This window comes from Pundamilia nyererei, unplaced genomic scaffold (genome assembly GCF_000239375.1).
Source record: "Pundamilia nyererei isolate P.nyererei 1_Seehausen unplaced genomic scaffold, PunNye1.0 scaffold00022, whole genome shotgun sequence".
Taxonomy (NCBI): domain Eukaryota; kingdom Metazoa; phylum Chordata; class Actinopteri; order Cichliformes; family Cichlidae; genus Pundamilia; species Pundamilia nyererei.
In genome coordinates, this window is record NW_005187423.1 from 3,171,348 (window position 1) to 3,192,017 (window position 20,670).

General features: G+C 40.0%; 1 protein-coding gene across 1 annotated transcript; it reads left to right on the top strand.

Moving 5' to 3' along the window:
* Positions 1-1,584: 1,584 nt before the first annotated feature.
* Positions 1,585-19,747, top strand: smad1 (SMAD family member 1). Its single transcript, XM_005726945.2, has 7 exons — positions 1,585-2,372; positions 10,811-11,369; positions 14,641-14,904; positions 14,997-15,113; positions 16,891-17,112; positions 17,336-17,592; positions 18,161-19,747. Exons 2-7 carry the CDS (start codon positions 10,970-10,972, stop codon positions 18,302-18,304), a joined length of 1,404 nt encoding a protein of 467 aa, XP_005727002.1. The 5' UTR covers positions 1,585-2,372; positions 10,811-10,969; the 3' UTR covers positions 18,305-19,747.
* Positions 19,748-20,670: the final 923 nt, after the last annotated feature.

Sequence of the window (20,670 nt, forward strand, 5' to 3'; positions counted from 1 at the left end):
GAAATGTAATTTGCTTCATGTTAGCCACCGCTCCAGAAATGCAAGTATTTGCATTTTTGCTGTATAAAAAAAGAAGATGGCCGATACTCGTCTGTTAAATAATTCAATTTGCCAGCAAATCTTTTGAGGATCTGTAACATCTTTTTTTTTCCCTTACCGTTGCATCCAGTGGGTGTTTTTAGATCACAGGCCAGTGACAAAGAAGATTATACTCCTATCAGTGTTGAAAAGGCTTTAAAATATTCTAACTTCTGAAATCTATACATTTATTTCAATTTCCAATTTCAATTTTATTTATATAGCGCCAAATCACAACAAAAGTCGCCTCAAGGCGCTTCATATTCATTTATAGACAATATCATTGCAATGCTAAAAAATATAAAGCAAAATATAGGCAGGTGTTGCTTAACCCTGTCCTAGCTGGCAGTTTTGTAGCTCTGGAGTACTGGAGTTGTCTATAATAGAGCATAAAACCCGTAAACTTTAAATGTGTTCTTTACATTGTTCATTTGTTTCTTTTTGTTAAGGTCGCTTGTCGAGGTGGAGATCCATTTGACCACATTAAGCTGTCTGGGAAGCTTGTAACAATGACTAATATTTTATGAGCTGAGCTGTCATGTGTAACAAAGTGGAATTGTTTCCACTTTTTGTTTCCACTCTCAGAGATATTATGAAGCAAGGTACTTTGGTTCAGGGCCCGCTTTACACCAGAGAGCAGAGCACTAGGAAGCAGCAGTGTAAAAATCTGAAAGCGTGATATGCGAATATAAAAGTTAAATTACCTTAATTGGAATATTAGAGGTTAAATTTTGCTCTTCTAATGAGATAAAATTCGATGAAGCCCCATAGAGTCTGTAAAAACTCAGTAGGCTTTTCTCCCTAATAGGACTATAAATGTATGAGGTCTAATGAATGTGCTGCTGCCCTGTGTGTGCGTGTGTGAGGGGAATCCTCTAGCAAATAAAACAAATTTTGGGGACCCTTCCTCCTATCCCTTCTCATTATCATCATCACGATCATCCTCGCCGTCCCTTCCTCCCTCCCTTACACCCCCCACCTCCACCCACCCTCCCCGCTCGCACTGTTTTCCCAGATTTATTCACGTGCGGCTCGCTCCCGCCTCGCTCAGACATTCTGTCGCCAGCGCCGTGACGTCACCTGCGCCAGAAGCCTCCTCCGCTCTGAACGTTTCCCTCCGCCTGTCTTCAAGATAATCTAGTCCTCCTCCCTCCTCCTTACTACACTTTTTTTAAATATAATGAAAAAAACAACAACAAAAATCTAAGCCCGTTTTCTGCCAGTGTTAAGTATATTTAAGCCGTCATTGTATGTTTGAGCAAATTATTAGAAGCCTGTGGTCACCCTTTGGACACTTTGTGGCGTTTTTCAACTTATATTTCATATTTTCGAGGATCTCTAATAACATCTACGAGCTCTGACTGTTTAAAAAAAAGACTGTTTAAAGTTTACTTATCATTCAGATAAGATATCGCGCTTTTGTCGCTTTTGTGACTTATTCAGATCTGATCAGATAATGGGTTACTTCCCGTTGGCCCTCATGGTCAATTCAGAGTCTGCGGCACAAGTATGCACAGATTGGGCTCATTCGTGTGCAAGAAACTTTCATGTCCTCTGCAGCTGCTGTCCTGCAGGAAGGCTGTGTTTTCATGTGTCATCGTGCAGTACTCAGTGGGACCCAAAAAAGCGTGCATCAGTGTCTGAGGAGGTGGAGATGGTGGCGTGTATGAGCATGTTCCTGTGCTTACTGTGCTCTTGGGACACGTTTGTTCTCCTGGCTGAACTGTGCTTATCATGTCACAGTCAAAGCGAGAGGGGAAACCGAGAGGTAGGCTTGAAGTTCAGGAGTTCACAGAGAAACCACAGAGATGTGTCACTTAAAAACAGCCTCTCGGAAATATTACTGCTATAGATAAAAGCGAGCTTTTTCAAAATACTTCCCCATTTAGTCCCGATTGATGTCTGTTGTATTGGGGGAGCCAACAGAGTGGTAAAGATTAAAGACCTATTACTTAGAGCCTCTCTTCCCGTCTCCCAAAAACCCCGACATTTCACCTATCTTAACAGACACGTTTTGCACTAAAGAAACCTCACACCTTTGCACTAAAACCGCACCGTTTCGCTATTACATAATCCACTTCCACGCTCTCGATGAAGATGTTAGATGTGCAAAAAGTAGGTCTGCCTCTTGCCGGTGGGGCCGCATCTCGCGGCGGTGTGATACTGGTGCTCGGGAGAGTGTGAGACGGCTCCGCGACTCACTGACGCCAGGCCGAGCAGACCCACAGTCAGGCGGCGAGAGCACACAGGAGGAGCCAGCGACACAGAAACAGAAAGCTACAGAGGAAGAAAAGGTGCGGTAAAGTTTTTCTTTCTTCACAGATTTGTAAATGAAAGCTGCCTTTAACTGTTTTATTTCGGTAACCATAGTGTGCTCGACTTTTTTTTTTTTTAAAGGAAGTAGATCCCAGCGGTTATCCGCTCATCACTGTCAGTTGGCAGCTTCAAACTTTTTTCCCCTCTTTTTGCGCACACTTTATCAGACAGCAGTGGAAATTTAGCCTCAAAGTTGTAAATGTCTTGTACAAATCTTTTACAAAAGGGGGGAAAGTGGGTAACTTAAGGAATTTAGCAGCAAAGGTTTCGCAGAAATGTTGTAGAAGCGAAGCTTTTCGTCTAAAAGCTAAACTCCCTTTAATTCCCCTTAAATCACCATAAAGAGTTCACCGGGACGAGGTCTTCCGTATTTAACTATGTAATCCATTTGCAGCTGGGAATGATGATTATTGTGCTATTTTTAAACTACCGCTTTTTCTTCTTTTTCTTTTTTTGCTTTGCTTTTTTTGGGTGGGGGTGGGGGGCGTGCATTATGCGGATAAACGGGTGGTCTTTCTGTGTCATATGTTGTTATTTTTCTTCATCAATTAGCTGTTTAGTCTGTAACATAAAAAAACAAATGGAAGAAATGGCCACCAGTCGCCCGAGGGCTTCATCTTGTTCAGTGTAGAAATTAGTTTACGGTGACATTGAACAGAAAAGGAGCCAAGCTTCTCCTCTTGAGAAGCAAGAAATTGGGGGTTTAGCAAGTGTTCTTTTCCCCGTGATAAACGACTGAAAATGCTTGATAAACTTATCAAGACTACTCTTTAAGATTCTGATGATCACCTAATTAATTAGCTAAATCTCTTGATTTAAAGCGTTACACACTTGAAATGTATCATATTTGGATGCCACTAAACGATATATCACTCTATAATCAGTAAACACGTATTACACCTTGCCATTTGAAGCTTTAAAAAAGTATATTGTTGTAGTGTTAATGTATGCGGACTTAACGTGGCTGTTCAGCTGGTGCACTTCAGAGGACAGTGTCCCCATGTGTTTACGAATTTCTGCCTGTGTGAGTGTGCATGTGAGGGAAGATTGCAGAGGGAGGCAGAGACCTACAACAACTAGAGCTCGCTCTCTTGACATTATTGAAGATGACATATCAGATTACTCAAAGGACAGGAATTTGTCCTTGTCTGTGATCGCATTCTCAGTATGTTGTGCTTTAACTTGTATTTACGCTTTTTTTCCAGCTTAAAAATAAGCATGAAGCCTCTTGAATGTGACTGTCATTATCAGAGGCTTTTATGAGCTTGATATCTGCATCAGTGAACGCAAAGCATGATATTTTCTATCATCCATTCACTATAACAGCTGCTGGTAACTAGTAAACTGCAAGGTCTCCATACGTTGCAGGTTTTCCTTTATGAGAGACTTAAACCAATATAAACTCTTTAGTTGACAGTTTTAGATAAGCACTGTTCTTCTTGGATAAATAGAAGAAGAAACATGACAGATTTAAACCTTAAGTCTTGTGTCCCTGTGTCACTGTATGGTTGGGATAACATGTCTGCTATGTGTTGGAGCGAAGTGTCCACCCTAACACAACACAAACCCAACGCTGAGTTCCGAACATGTTTGAAATAGCACCATGAAAACCCATGTGTTTGATAGTTATGTCTGCTGTGGTAGACTGACATGTCTGGGATGCAAAGAATCTGATCCCAGTTCAGTCTCGTCAGAGTCTGAACCATCCTGACACTTTTGGAGGTTTGCAGGTTTCTAGAGTTTTCTGTATCAGCATTGGAAGGATGCTGAGCAGTGGATGTGTTGGTGACTTTTAGGAGCCCCTCAGGTCAATGCCATGACTGTGATTACTTCGGGGTTTGCTCTTAGACTGTTGTGTTGATTGGTTCTAGGTCTAGCTGTTCGGTGTTAATTCTAGGGCTGCTCATTTATAAAGTCATTTCTCATGATTGCCATAATGGCTTTTAGGTCATGTTCTGCTTTTGTAAGATATGCAGTTTTTGAACTTCATTGAACTTAAAATTATTTTTAGAGAATGACAAAAGTATTGTAAGTGGGACTGAAAGCCAAATTGTTAGTGCAGCACAATAACTCTTGTTTTAAATATAGTTTGAAGCCAAAATTGTAATTAAAATTTGATTAATTGTACATGTCCACCTAATGTTGTTTGCAACCAACTGAAGTAGTTATTAGGGAGCCTGGAAAAACGAACTCATCATATTTTACAGCAGATATATTACTTTATGTTAGCCACAAGGTGCACAATGCAGTTATGCAAAGATATGCTGCTTTTGCAAGACTGTACAACAAGGAAAGTTTGACAGGTTAATTATATATATTCTTCATGTAAAATGTCCTGTTCTATATTTATTTATTTATTTATTGCATAAAATTGCTAAACTGGGCAGCTTTTTTTGTTTGGCTGAGAGTCCAAAGATATTTAGCTTGCAATAATATGAAACTGATAATTGTAGGACATCTGACTAAGAAACTGGAACCAGAGATATTTTAGCTCTTTCTTTTCTTTTTCTTTTTTTTTAACGACATGATTTAAATGACAAGTACTTTAAGTATTTTTCTGAGTACTAATGTTGATTTCTCAAAAGGATGTTAAAAATGACAGCTGGTCTCCTGTTTTTAAAAGCGATTTGTTGGCTCATTAAAAAAAAAAAAATCCTAGCCTCGTTGTTAGAAATGGTATTCGTAAAGTAGCCTGTAGTGCATCCTTGTAGTGTCACGATTCACATAGTAATGCCCCTTGAAGGCTCTTGATGTTGAAGTACTAGCTGAAGAGACCAGATATGTGAGTGTTCTTCATATCTCTTCCTCCCCAAACACTCAGCCTGTCGTAGATCTCAGGCTTCACCATCACTCTCACTTTTTTCCTTCTGTCTCTGCATCATTCCTCCTTTCTTCCTCTCGCTTTATCTATCACTCTCTTCTTTCCTGCACTCCACGGTTTATAGCCAGTGAGTCCATTGAGCGGGGGTTAATGGAGGCCCTATCCAGGACCCTGCTGATAAATAATGTAGCTTCTTTATAATGCTCCATCCCCAGGGAGGGTCCAGAGAGCATCATTACTGCCTGCTCATCCTACACAGCCCAGGCCTAAATTGATTAACAGACACTGGAGCAGTGCAAAATGATCCATGGGACTAGTGTAGTGGCGAACAGCTCGCACCAGGTGGGTCAAAGCCTTCCCCTGTCAGTGTCGCATCATCCCACTCTGTGCTCCCATTAGCCTCAGTTTCTGTCCAGTGGGCTAACTGATGGCCATAACAAGCTACCGCTAACACAATAGTGAGAGAGCATTGCTCAGACTTGGCTATAGGTAATGTTTTTATGGAGCTGTTTAAATGATAGTATCCGTTTCCATTTTCATAGAGGAGAGAGCAACGGCCAAGGCCACTGCAGGCATCTTTCTTTAATGCCTGTGTCACAGATTAGAGATGATGCTCAAAGTTTGATGGTTACATAGAAATTTGAAGTATGGATCATGTGTGGATTGAGTTAATTTAATAATTTATTTGGTTAAAATGTGTTTGAAATATTAACCTGAATGTGAAATCCTATGACATTCTCCCCATCTGCTTGCTAAGTGATGATGTAACAATCATATTTAATTTAATTTTTTTTTCCTGCATTGCATTAATTTGCGCTTAAAAACATTCCTGCAGCATGTTCCCAAATAAAGCCTGGTGGGTTCTCCATGTATGGCTTATTTACACAATAGTTGTAGTACAGATTATACTGTATGTTCTACTACTGTTTACACTCACCACTGCAATTTTGAATTGCAAAGTCAGGTTTGGTGTGACTTCTCCAACTGAAGTCAAACTTCAGGAGGCACTTCAGCTAATAATTCATTTAATAATAATAATAATAATAATAATAATAATAATAATGAGATGAAGAAGAATCTGGAGATGTTCATTCTATCAGCAAAATGCCAGAGTTTTTGGATGAGATCTTTATTATAATATCAGTGACATACCTGTAAAGTTTTATTTGCACGTAGATAGGCACATGTATACTCACCAAATTACTCAACATCACCTATGTTATAGTTCCTGGTACAGTAGAGTTTTCCAGGACCACATAAAACCACACATACATGACAAAAACAATACCAGATATACTGTTGCTGCAGGTCATAAATACTTTTCAGACACTTATTTGGAAAGTTGGTTCACAGAAAGGCCGTTATGTCATACAGGCATCCTAGTCCATACATAGATATAGGAGGAGGGGTGCATTGGCGCCTTTTTGTTTTGACTGCCTCACAGAAAACTCCAAACTAGCATTGTCCAAAGAAGAAACACAGTGCCATATCAGGGCCTTTAAATAAGCATGTGGTCAGGCTAGCAGTCGGATGTTATTGACTGCCAGGTCTGGAAAAATCTCAGAGACATAGCCTCCATCTGCAGCTGAATGACAGTACAGGATTGTTAGGTTTGCTCCAGATGTTACTCTACAAAGCTTTGTGGAATCCTCCATCTGAAATGCATTAAAGTTAGTCTTTGTGCAGTTAGTCCTGAGCTTGTACTAATAGCACTGGTTGTTACTGAGAGACCATCAAAGACGCTCTGTGGCTGGATATGAATCAGAATAACTTCTTATATGTCTGGGTGGTGACCCTGACAGAAATAAGATGATGCTGATGTTTACCTTTTGAACAGTGTGGGGTTTTGTTTTTTGTTTTTTGTTTTTGACACAGCATCCTCAGCTCTCGCGTAAATGTTTTAATTTTTTTGAAAATGTGCTCAGTCAGATTTGCTTTAGACAAGGCCAGCATAGAGATATAGTGCATGTCAGCTTTTAGAGATTTTTAATTTGTATTGATAGTTATGTGAACGGATGAGGTTATGCTACAACAGCAGCAGGCAGCCAGTAACAGCAAAGGTTTTTTTCCCCATTTTTTTTATTTCAGTTTTTTTAGACCAAGAGAAATGCGTCATACGTTTTAGGTTTAAAACAAGCAAGACAAGTGTCAGAAGTTTGGTCATATGTATGTTCTTTTTACTTGGTGTTTGATTAACAAAACATGTGTAGACCTGGGGGTGGGGGTGGGGGGGTGTAAATTAAGAGTTGGTTTTGATTATATTCAAATATAAACTATTTATAGAAACCTTTTTTTCTTCCTTTTCCTTTTTCTCTGATTTATTTTATTTATTATATCATTTATTATATTTACCTTAAGCAAGCCACTAGTTAATGTAGGGTGCAGTCGGTGTGGATTACTTAAAAGACCCCCAGGACAGTTGATGATGTCACCTTAATCTCATTTTGTAAGCAAAACAATTATTTGAATAAGTCAGTTTAAAAAAAAAAAAAAAAATCCTGTTATTAGTGGTAGTAAGAATTTTAGCTGAATTCCCAAGTTTTGATAAGAATTGTACTTGTCATTGTATATATATTTTTTATTGTCATTTTAATTTCTTTTTAAAATAATTTTTTAATTTTCATGTTTGCATGCAAGGAGGGAGGGCTACTGGGGCTAGTCCTGCTAATGTTAGCCACACAGAAAACTAGTCTGACATTGTGTGTGTTTAAAAATGCAGTGGTCCTCATTTCAGTGACATTTAACCTAATTTTAGTAGTATAATTTGTTTTGGGATTTTTTTTTAAAGGTGGTAGTTTTATTCTGTGTGTAATTATTATCAAGGCAACATTAGGAAAGGCACAAGACCAGCAGAAAAACTTTCGATAGATGAGTATATTCAATATATTGCCCACCCCTAGCTACCAGTGTACATTAAATTATAGTCAGTTATTTGTTTGTTTTTCCTTGTTTAAAAAAGCAAGTAAAATAGTAACTAGGATTATTACTAGTTATAATTTGGTGGTATTTTTCAGGGGCAGAAGTTCAGAATAGTTATGAAAATACAGGTATCCGTAGAATTTACTAAAACCTTCAATGCCAAAGCCTCCTGATGCTTGTTGTGTAAATAAAGTTGACCCCCTTGACAAAACTAAGATATTGTGAGTACACAATGCCATCCACTTTACTCAAATGTTAATTTTAATTACCTAAAAAAAATTCACACCTAGTTTTTGCTTTTATGTAACTGTAACAGTCTTGGTATTAATACGTGTTCCTCATAAATAGAAGAGTTAGTTTGCAAATGAAATTAGGGGTAACATGACAGAAATCTAATTTGACTTCAGTGAGAAGAGAGGCCACACCCAAGGATTTTCTTTTACCCCTCCTTAACTGTTTCACTACAATGAAAAGATGTTCATTGTGAAAGAGCCTGAGGGGAAAAAACGAGTCAGGGATGGTCAATTCAGGAAACATTTTTTGTTTTCCATCCTGCACCTGTGGAAAAGCCTGCAAGTCTCAGCAGAAGGAAGTGATGTCACTGTTGTTCAGGCGATGACACATAAGAAGATAAAACTCCACAGCTTGTTTCCTGTTTCTGTTAAGGTGGCGAGTCTTTTGTCAATATAAAGGTGTAGTTTTCCCACCATATGTCCCGTCCTTTCAATGATTGTAGCTTTGTATTACTTTTTAGATGAGCCAATTATATTCAAGTTAATTTTAGTTGTAACTTGCAGCTTTCCAGTCAGTGTGGTTGGCAGTAGTAAGTGTCCACGGCCTCCACAACACATGCACACAAACACACACACTTTGTAAACAGCACCTGTTCGTATCAAACGTCCCAGCCCAGATGCCAGTATGAGGTAGCTTACATAGGCAGTAGTTGTCAAAGATAGAAATCACTATTCATCCCATAATCTGAAGGGCCAGGAATAACTACAGAGCAGTCTTAATGATGTATTTGTTCCTGCTCTTAGGAAATCCAATATACTGCAGGCTTTACTGTCAGAGTGATGCACACTCGCCCACGATCGGTTACAGATAAACGCTGGTGGATTCCTGACACGCTGTTTATTTGATTCAAGGATCACATTTGAACATTCATCCTCAGCCAAACCTCAACCATAACTCTGTTTTATCTGCCTAATTGCATTCAGGCATAACTAGAAAAGAAGGTGGAACGAGGAGTGCTGAATGTGCTCTTGTTTTCCCTTTCAAAAGCCAAAATGTGTGTACCTTCTGACTACTGAATTGCTCCCGTGGGACCCCAGTGAATAGGCACATTTATACTGGGGTTCACATGCACTTCCTTTTTATTGTCCTACGCATGGCCAGATTCCTGCCCAGAACCGGTGTGCAGTGTTGAAGCTTTTTTTTGATTGCTCGCCTCAGCAGGTTACTCATTAGAGGTTTCCTTCCTCTGAAATCTGAAAGACAGCCTTTTAAAACTCATATTGGATTTTATCAAGCACACACTATTTTACCTAGCAAGTTGTCTTTGCACTGTTGAATCATAAAATCTCATAGTATGTACACAATATGTTTAATCGTCTCTGAAAATTAAGCTGAGAAACAAGATGAGAATAAGAGATAAGAAAGAAAATAATTCTAAAAGCCTTGATCATATCGGTGTGAATCAATATGCTGTCATATTGCACTTCCACAGACACACAAACATTTATTTGTTTGGTTATCTAACAAGCACAGTCTCGATAGTCTCTGGGTAGGTCAGAGTAAAATATACAAATGGCCTTCAGAAAAGCAACATAATACACTAAAAACGCATGATAATAAGTTTACCTGGAAACCTGGAATTAAATAGTTTTTAATCTTTGATTTGCCAACCCCTGACTGTATTACATGATGCAGCTGTTTCTGTTGAAGTTGCACACTTTAAATAAAGTTCTTGACTAAATATGACCTTCATGTTTGTTTGGGAAAAAGTGTATTTAGTAGTCGATGAGTCTAATCACGAAAGTAATTGACATTAATTTCAAAATCTGATTTTGTTTGAAAATATTTAATATAATTTTAATATTGACAGAACTTGCTGGCTTTTACCTCTCTGATATATGGATATTCTTTAATTTCTGCTATTATTGACTGAATATAATCATTTGTTCCACAAAGATTTAGGCAGCACTATAATGTAATAAAATACCTTCTCCAGGTGTTTTGCCATATTGCACGGCGGCTTCTCTCTGTGGGATGTGCTAACTTTGCACATATAAGAAGTGTTCTCCTGTAAATGACATCAGTAATTGGTGGTAATGTGACAAGACAGGACAGGAAGCTATTGGGAGAATGTCTGGTTAGGGCTGATGATCAGAGGAGGGTGTCCTCTGTGACTCTCCAGCCCTTTTCCCAGAACCCATGACTGATATGACCAGACCAGCTGTATGGGTGAAATCATTGTTTGCTTCATTGCTTACACGAGCAGGTCTGTTAGTGCCGTTAAAGAGGAGGAGGAGATTTATGTTCATGTTTTGTAGTTGCAGCAGCTTTGTGAAACGGGCAGGCAGTGACGTGTACATCTTTTTGTGAAGGACTTTAACTTACACTTATGTAAGTTATGCTTATACTTCTTAACTTACACTTCTTTTTCTTTTTTTCTAGTGACTCTGAAGAGGACCTTGTCTTGCATCTTGGAAGCCAAGGATTCTAACATAAGAAAACAAACAAATAATATTTAAATCTTTGTGTTCAGAGACTGGACAGTGTCCAACGACTGGTTGCGCTTCCTTTAGGACTGGGGAGGAGGGCGGCTTGGCCAACATGAATGTCACTTCGCTCTTCTCCTTCACCAGCCCAGCCGTGAAACGGCTGCTGGGTTGGAAGCAGGGAGATGAGGAAGAGAAATGGGCGGAAAAGGCAGTGGATGCTCTGGTTAAGAAACTGAAAAAGAAAAAGGGAGCCATGGAGGAGCTGGAGCGGGCTCTCAGCTGCCCGGGTCAGCCCAGTAACTGTGTGACAATCCCCCGCTCACTGGATGGACGGCTGCAGGTGTCTCACAGGAAAGGCCTGCCCCATGTCATCTATTGTCGGGTGTGGCGCTGGCCTGACTTGCAGTCCCACCATGAGCTGAAAGCGCTGGAATGCTGCGAGTACCCCTTTGGCTCCAAACAGAAGGATGTGTGCATCAATCCCTACCACTACAAACGAGTGGACAGTCCAGGTGAGTGAAATCCCGAGGTAACTTGAACGGCATGCCTCTACACTGACCTTAATACCTGTTTAAGATGTGCAGACTCTTTGACAGTGTTGTTATAAATTTTACATTTCACTCTTAAAGGTACTCAAAACTCGGATACTTTGCAATTTAAGTATAGATGACGGCATGAATCAAGGTAGAGGAATTGCTTTCATGAGAGAAAAGATTGAAAGTATAATACAAGTATTTTAACTGTAAAATGAACAAAAAATCTACACATTTTTAAATTCAAGGACACTTGGGCCTAGTGGTTTGGATTAATGGTGATTTCCTGGTTTGGTTTTCCTGGCCATCTCATATTTATCATGACAAAATAACTATTTAAAACTTTTAGGATCCTCAAGTTTCTATATTTTCCTTTCATCAGTTCCTTTAACCAGTTCTGTATATTTTTTGTATGTTGTTTTAGTTACCTTCCTGTTTTCTGACAGATTTTGTCCCTAACCAGAATGTCCACACAACTTTTTATTTACATGGATGATCATAGAGAGATGACATTTTTTTTATTATTATTATTATTATTATTATTATTATTATTAAGGAGAAGTTCAGGAGGCTGGCCACATGGAAAGCGGCAGGGCACACACAATTAGATTTAACATATATATAGTTAAAAAAAAACCAAAACAATAAAAATGACTTTACAAAGAATAAAAATAAAGATCTCAGGTAAAAAAAATAAACTCAGGATAATGTCTTTTTGTACTACCCGAGTTTGAGTTATTTCCTTGCCTAGGTTTGTCCACTGCTTTGGGGTTCTACCTGCAAAAATAAGACAAATCAAACACAAACTGGCCTTTTACTAAACACAAAATGAAAGTCAGCTGACAAGATAAAAACAGCTGTCTGCATGGTGCTGTGTGGGTGTGTATGTATGTAGCAGAAAATTCCATCTGGGCAGAATGAGGGCTTTGTTTTGGGCATGCTCAGTACTGCAGGTTCTTTTTTTTTTTTTCTTTTTTTTTTTCTTCCCCCTTTTTCTTGAACACATGTAGACATAAAGGCAGACACACTCTCAAACTTGGACGCATGTCACAAAAATTAGAACGCGCACGCACACACACGTATGACTGCAGGCAGTTTCTCCGACGATGGCTGGAACAGGAAGATACTTAGTCTCTCACAATAGGAGGAAAGAGTTATTGGCTGCCATACAGACACTTTGTTTTCACAGCGGGTGGAAGAAAGGGCTAAGGTGATTTAACCCCACAGCACCTGTCTGGCCACACGACTCCCCCCCACAACAAACACCACAACAAACACCACAACACACCCTATTTTTCCTCTATTAACCCAGCCCACCTACTCAAACACATCCTGCCAATTTCCCTTCAACCTTATACATGAAAGCACAGCTGTCTGACTGCTCCACAAATAGCCTGTAAAATAAACATTTATTTATATATTGATCCATTGGCATATTGCAGCACATTCAGGCTACCTGCAGGAATATAGACAGCAACCCGAGTCTCATCTAAAGTTTCACCACTAGCTTTATTTATCTGCAGAGGTATTTATAGACACAAGTGGAGTGTATATCTGTGGTTTCTACTGCACCTGAACAGCCTTCAGCCAGGATATTTACCCCAAGTGATGAATTCCACAAGAACAGCTTGCTTCAAAATGTCTTTTTAGTGCAGAAACCTGAGAGTCTGGGCCAATACTGCTGGCTAAGACTTACTGCCTGGAAGCTGACATTTGAAATACGTAGCGACATCTGTGCGCAGAATGTTGAGTCATGGAAAGTGCCAGAAACAGATTTCCTTTGTTGTGCTGGCATCAAATAACTTATTGAGTTCAGATGTATCTTTTTCTACGTGGGTAGAGCTTGATATGATGAGCGCTTAAAGTAATTATCTTTCTTTGTTTTTGTTTTTTTGTTTTTTAAGATTGGGATTAATGAAGAATTTACCTCAGTGGGTAATTGTGGTGTTAGATAAATCATAACCTCGCTCCTTCTTACCTTTCTGACCTGTTAACCACCACCTGTTCTGCCCGTTCACTTCGTTCTTCTTCTTCTATCCAGCTTACTGTACCTTCCTTCCGCCTCACCACCATGGGAAGCAGAGCTTTCAGCTGCTCTGCTCCCAGGCTGTGGAACTCTCTGCCCCCTGAAATAAGAAATATTGGTTCTCTCCCCCAGTTTTAAATCCCAACTCAAAACTCATCTGTTCAAATCTGCATATTCACTGTGAATCCACTGTTTGTTCATTTTATCATGTGCTTTTATTTTATTGTTCTTATTTTGCCATTGTTTTACTAAGTGTTTTATTTTATTGTAAAGTGTCCTTGGGTGACTTGAAAGGCGCTCATAAATAAAATTTATTATTATTATTATTATTATTATTATTATTATTATCAGCAAAAAAAAGACAAAGCATACGTGCATTTCAACATAAATATGTTTTGGAACATCAGAAAATAAACTAAAATAATTTGCCACATGCTTGTTTAATTGTCCCAGACCTCCTTTGGGCCCTACACAATGAGGAATTTTGTAAGAAATAAAAACATTTTTTAGACATAAGCTACATCTACAAGTTACCTTATGAATGTTCTTACGCTACGGTTATGTTAGCCAATTGATCTTTGAGCAGTTCTGCACCAAAATGAAGCCTGTACAAAATATTTACCATTGATTTACCTTGTACATTGTTCTTGGATCACGGTGATGGATTATTTGTAGCAGTTTGTTGCTGGGTTTCAAAAATAGTGGGTTTGATTCTTGTAAAGGAGTCTCTCTCAGGGCTCATCCCATGACTTTACCCTAGCCAATCATTGGCAAGCAGCCTGACGCCACATTTTCTGCTCAACTCGGCTCTCTTGGAACCTTGGTCGAGTAGATATTGAAAGAGCAGTCAAAGGCACTTCTAAATTTGTTTGTACGAGTAAATTGATTTGTGCATGAAAGGTTTGTAAGTACGATTTATGTACTCATTTGTGTTTACATACTGTTAGTAAATGAGGCTGAATGACTGCTGTCGCAGCTGTTTTGGCTGGCAGATTTTACATCTCCCAGTTTATATAAATATGTCATTTTCATCCACCTCTGATCTGAAGCATGGGAGAAAAAAAAATCTCCTACCTTCTTTATAGATGATTAACTATGGGGGGGGGATTGTAATTTGCAAGAGCTTTAGTGTCACATAATACGACTTTCTAACGGGTGGAGTCCAATTTAACTCGACTCGGTATATTCTCTCTGAACACCATTTGTTTGTTTCTTCCTCTACAGTGCTGCCACCTGTCTTGGTACCAAGGAACAGCGAGTTTAATGCCAAGCATACGATGTTGCCTCGCTTTCGCAACCCCTTACAACAGAACGAGCCACACATGCCCCAAAATGCCACCTTCCCAGAATCCTTTGGTCAGGCAAACACCTTGCCTTTCCCACATTCACCTGGGAACAGTTACCCAAACTCACCTGGAAGTGGCAGCAGCGTCACCTTTCCTCATTCACCATCTAGCTCTGACCCCGGCAGTCCATTCCAGATGCCAGGTAGTAATTATTCTTCTGTTTTCTTTCTTCTCCTACACTTTTCCTCCACTTTAAAGCTCACTTGACTTTGCTCTATCTCCTTCCTCATGCAGAGACTCCCCCTCCTGCCTACATGCCCCCAGAGGAGCAGATGAGCCAGGATTGCCCTCAGCCAATGGACACCAACCTCATGGCTCCACCATTGCCCCTGGAGAGTAACAACCGGGCAGGTAACCATGGTAGTTGCTGTCTTGCTTGCGCGCGCGCGCACACACACACACACACACACACACACACACACACACACACACGTTTTGTGTGATATCTGCAAAACACTGTCTGTACCTGCTCACCTTTTTTCTTTATACCTCTTTTTTTGGGGGGGGGTCACATGGAAATGCACAAAGTGAGAGGAAAACTTCAGTGAGGCCACTGTTCTTTATCCTGTCAGATAAAACGGCGTGTGGGCAGGGCATGCTAGTTTACAGTAGGCTTTGTCTGTGGGTGCAAGCTCAAGGGAAGCTCAAAGCCTCAGCAAATTAAGACAGGCCTCAAAGCCGTTTTATGGGGACTATAAAAGCTTAGGCTTATGTCATCTTTGCGGCTGGTAATGACTTAAAACTTGTTAACGATAAGGTTCACTAATTGCCTCCTACTTTTAAATCTAAAATGCGGTGCAGTAATTGCTGCTATCTTGACTTTGTGTTGTATACTTTATTGTGCTAGACAGACAGCAACTGAGCACTGCATTCATAAATGCGTAACAGACTAAGCAGTGGACATGTATTGGACTCCAAAGCCCTTTGATTCAGATTTTATATTTTATAGCAGTAATCATTTCAATCAGTAATCCAAAGACCTGGATTACAGCTGTAAAGAAGTTTGATGGTAGATGATGAGAGGTTTTAAATAAACCTTCAGACTACCCAAATATAGAGGGAACAAAGGTAAATTGTAGGGATTATGCGCTACTAGTCAACTAATTGTTGCTATTGTCACTAGTCTGTACCAAATCTACTAGTTTAATCTGTTTTACATTTTAATTGATAACCAATCCTGGTCCTTATGACTCGACTCAAGATAAGTGGAAGAAAATGGATAATTTAGTGTTTTCTCATTTTAAATTTTAACTTTTAATGATGTGGTTGTCATGAATTTTCGAATAGTGTGCATCATTCATAATGCACGGCACAATGCAACACACTGGTCTAAGGTATCAGCTGATGTGATCAGGTGATACTCTGGGACTGAACTTGATTTTGACCCTTTTTTAAAAAAAATATTTACTGTTTAAAGTTAAACTCGTAAATGGCTGCACTCTGCAGTTATCTGCTGGTGCAAACGCTGATAAAGCTCTGACTGCTGCCGGAACTTTTGTGTCATTAAAGCTTAGAGATTCTGCCCATGCATGCTGACAGCAGAGCTGTTAAAAGTATTCCTGGCAGTTGGAGTTTGGGGATTTTTTTCCAGTTCTCTTCCACAAGCTGCATCCTGTACAGGGGAGCAGGTTTCTATTGTAGGCCAGTTCTGGGAAAAGGACAGACAAAACACACCTGCTAGCCAGTGCCACGCTACAGAGGAAGTTTGGGAGAAGTATGCACTTAAATAAACATGATTTATTCCCCTTACAGAGAGAGGGTGAGGCCAGCTGGCACCAGCTTACCCTGAGATACCAGGCTCAGCGAGCATGCTCACGTCCCGTCTTTTGACTGTTTGCCTGCTCAATAAACCCTGGCATGCAGACCACAGTTGGCCGTGACACTTTAGAATACACTGATTTGGGTCAGAATAAATGTATGGAAATGTGCTTGTTTATTTATGGTTATAGGCAACATGGAATAATTTGAATGAAAGAAGAGTCTGAAAGAATTTGATTAAATATTTGGTTTCCTGTCATCAGCTTCTCTGCACACGACTCTTAAATGCGCCTCACAATTGTGCCTGGTGTGAGGCATGTACCGTGTACTCTACTCACTCTAGTGACTTGTTAATGTGTTTCCTGTGCAGATGTGCAGCCTGTGGCCTATGAAGAACCCAAGCACTGGTGCTCTATTGTTTACTACGAGCTCAATAATCGTGTTGGAGAGGCCTTCCAGGCTTCCTCCACCAGTGTGCTCGTCGATGGCTTCACAGATCCCTCCAACAACCGCAACCGATTCTGCCTCGGCCTGCTCTCAAACGTCAACCGCAACTCTACTATTGAGAATACCAGGAGGCACATTGGCAAAGGTACAACATGGAAAACCTGTCGGTGACCAAAATGAAGCAATTGTCGCCAGACTAGCCTAAATCAATTCATGTTGTCAGCAGGAACTGAGATGTGGCGTAAAACGCAACGACAGATTGACTAAACATTCCAGTCTGTTGATTTCAGGTTGACCACACGGATGTTTGTCTTCTTTTGATAAAAGAGACTCATCCACCCTGTTAATACTGTACTACTCTCTATTAGGCGTCCATCTGTATTACGTTGGAGGGGAGGTGTATGCAGAATGTCTGAGTGACAGCAGTATCTTCGTCCAGAGTCGTAACTGCAATTATCATCACGGCTTCCATCCCACGACTGTTTGCAAGATTCCCAGCGGCTGCAGCCTAAAGATTTTCAACAACCAGGAGTTCGCTGAGCTGCTGGCTCAGTCCGTCAACCACGGCTTTGAGGCCGTTTATGAGCTCACCAAGATGTGCACTATCCGCATGAGCTTTGTTAAGGTAGTCTGGTTTGAATTTTCCTTCTAAAAAATTAACGTTTTTGGACGATAGATGTTTAGCTGCTTTTAATCAGTTTTTACCTTTTAAAAAAGGTTTATATGGCTCAGCAGTTGTACAAACAGCTGAGCAGCCACACACACAGTATTTGTTTGATGCTGTGTAACATAATTACAGTTAAGCATGTAACTATGTGCCTGTCTCTATTTTGTGGTTACGCTGTATAATTTTACATTGTTATAAATTAAATTCTCATAAAACTACAATAAATGCACATTAATGTTTACAGATAATCTGTAATTTTAATGTCAGCTGATGGTCTTTCACAGCTGACAGGAGATTTATTATACCATGAAATTTCAGTCAAGCCACACTTAAACTGTGCCCTGTTTTTAAAACTCTGCATTGGAGGGTTTTTTTTTTTTTAAAGGCACTTTTTTAAGCTGAAAATTAATTTAAAGTGGTAAAATATCTGGAATGAGACAGTCCAAAAATAATTAGCATTTTCCATTTTATTTTAAATCACCACCAAATTGTAAGGAAATAAAACCCGTGTTTTTGTGCTTTTCAGGGCTGGGGTGCAGAGTACCACCGCCAAGATGTGACCAGCACACCCTGCTGGATTGAGATTCACCTGCACGGCCCCCTGCAGTGGTTGGATAAGGTGCTGACTCAGATGGGCTCCCCTCACAACCCCATATCCTCCGTCTCCTAGGCTTCACTGTGCTCGGCACTGTGGATGTCCATACCCCAGCATTTTGATTTAAGTAGCAGGAACAGGGGTTAGCTGGTGCCAGACTGGTTTGTGTTTGTGTCAGACTGAAGTTTTGACTGAAACACAAACTGATCCGGGACTTTGAGGTTAGGCGGGTTGTTAAATGGGTTTGTTCTCTACTTGAAGGATGTCTGAATTGGGCACATTTACAGACTGGGAGAGGAGTTAGCAAGGTGAGCGTGATGCAACTGGAAGATACTTGATCTCTGTGACCAACTGTAATAATTAGACCATCATACTCATATTGATGCAAGTATCCTCTTTGATCTTGCTCCCGCAACATTTTTTTCCCATCTTTCTACTATTCTGACTCATAACTAGTTTGCATCTAATTCTTCCCTCGGAAATCCTGATATACACATGTAGTCACAATAATTATGGGACATTCCAGGTCACCGAAATGCAGTTGGTTTCTGTTTTCTGTCCAACTGCAGTCAGGTTGGCATGAAATGTGCTTCTGAAATGTAAAGCAGGAAAATTTTCATCTCCCGATATCTAAAGAAGTGTGCTGGGTTGTCAAAATGTTTCTTAGATTATAATAAGTGAGAGCAGTTAAAGTTATCTGTATAACAGCAACATAAAATCCACTATTACAAGTAGAAGAATAATATGAGGGCAAAATTTAGGGCCATTTGAGCATTTAGTGTAGGATTTAGTGTGGTGCATGGCACTCAAAGGGCATTTCAGACATAAACAGTTTAAAGTGTTGCTCATCTTGTGTTTCAAATGAATTTTAAGAGGAAAAAACAGATAGTGTTTAGATATATTCACTATTAGATTATGTGCTGTGCAGTCTGGTTTTGCAAAGCCTAGTTTGGTTAGTGTAGTGTTACACATTTAAGACTGGTAGCTGAACATGAATTGAAGCGGAGGCAAACACAAGTACAGTGTAGTTTGTCCCCTGCTGTATTCTCTGCAGCTGAATCTGATGTGTCATGCAGAGTCGAGTCGCATTGAGGACATTAATATTTCAGTGACTGCGCCTCATCATCTTATTACATTGAGCAAAACGTGTTAAATGACTGTTATGGGAAAAAGTTGAGTATTCAGATTTTAATCATGACTGAGCAAAAGGGTGTCACCTACTGACTTCCCCAAATCATTTTCTTTTAATAAAATGCAGATTTTTGCCATTCAGTTATTTTTATGCTTTGAGCAATCCTGTTTGCTGTAAAACTATTGTACTCTTTACATTCTTTTTGTATTTTTTGAACATTTTTAGTTTTGTTTGCACTTTCACATGTTGCCTCTTTGTTTTGGTTTTATTTTGTTTTCGCTTCCTCTGTCTGGTTTGCTCAGTAAAAACTCCCAGAAAAGCAGTTTTATTCCATGAATATCAAGTCTCTACTGGAAGAGTCAATAAATTTGTTTCATTACTTGCAATATTTCTGTCTCTTTCATGACCACTGTCTCTGCATGTTTGTCTTTGTGTGACTTGGTTTAATTACAGGCCACCCATGCTAAGAAAATACACATCATGTATTGTTGGGGACTTTCTGTGTGCGTGTGTGTGTGTTCAAGGTTCTTTATTTGTCACATGCATAGTTATACAAGTATAACACACAGTGAAATGTAGCCTGACATGCTTCTCGACATGTGCAAAAATGGGGGGGTAGAGGAAGATAGATAGATATAGATATATATAGATAGATATATAGACACACACACTGGGTGAATGTGCAGTAGTAGCAGCAAGCAGGTGAATTCTGTACATTAATATGAATAGACATCGGACTATTTTACAGGATAGACAATATAAACATATTTAAAATTAAAGGAATTGAAATGTACATTGTGCCTTGGTTTAGTGTCTGGAAGAGTCCTGACTCAGTCAATTATAGATGATGTGAGAGGGTGGGTGTGTGTTTAGGGCCCGGATGGCTTGGGGATAGAAGCTCCTCTTGAGTCTCTCTGTCCTTGCCCGGAAGATGCGGAACCTTCTACCAGATTGCAGAAGTTGGAACAGTTTGTTGCCAGGATGGGACGGGTCCTTCAGTATCTGCGCTGCTCTAGTCCGGCATCTCCTGGTGTAGGTGTCCTGAAGCGGGGGGAGAGCAATCCTGCAGCAGCGTTCTGCTGTACGGATCACTCTCTGGAGAGCTTTTTGGTCCTTCACACAGCTGTTCCCAAACCACGATGTCATGTTCTGTGTGAGGATGCTCTCCACAGCGCCTGTATAGAAAATCCTGAGGATCTTTGGAGAGACCCTGAGCTTCCTCAGTTGTAGGTGATACAGGCGCTGCCTAGCCTTTTTGGTCTGGACCTGAATGTGGGCAGACCATGTCAGGTCTGAGGAGATGTGGACA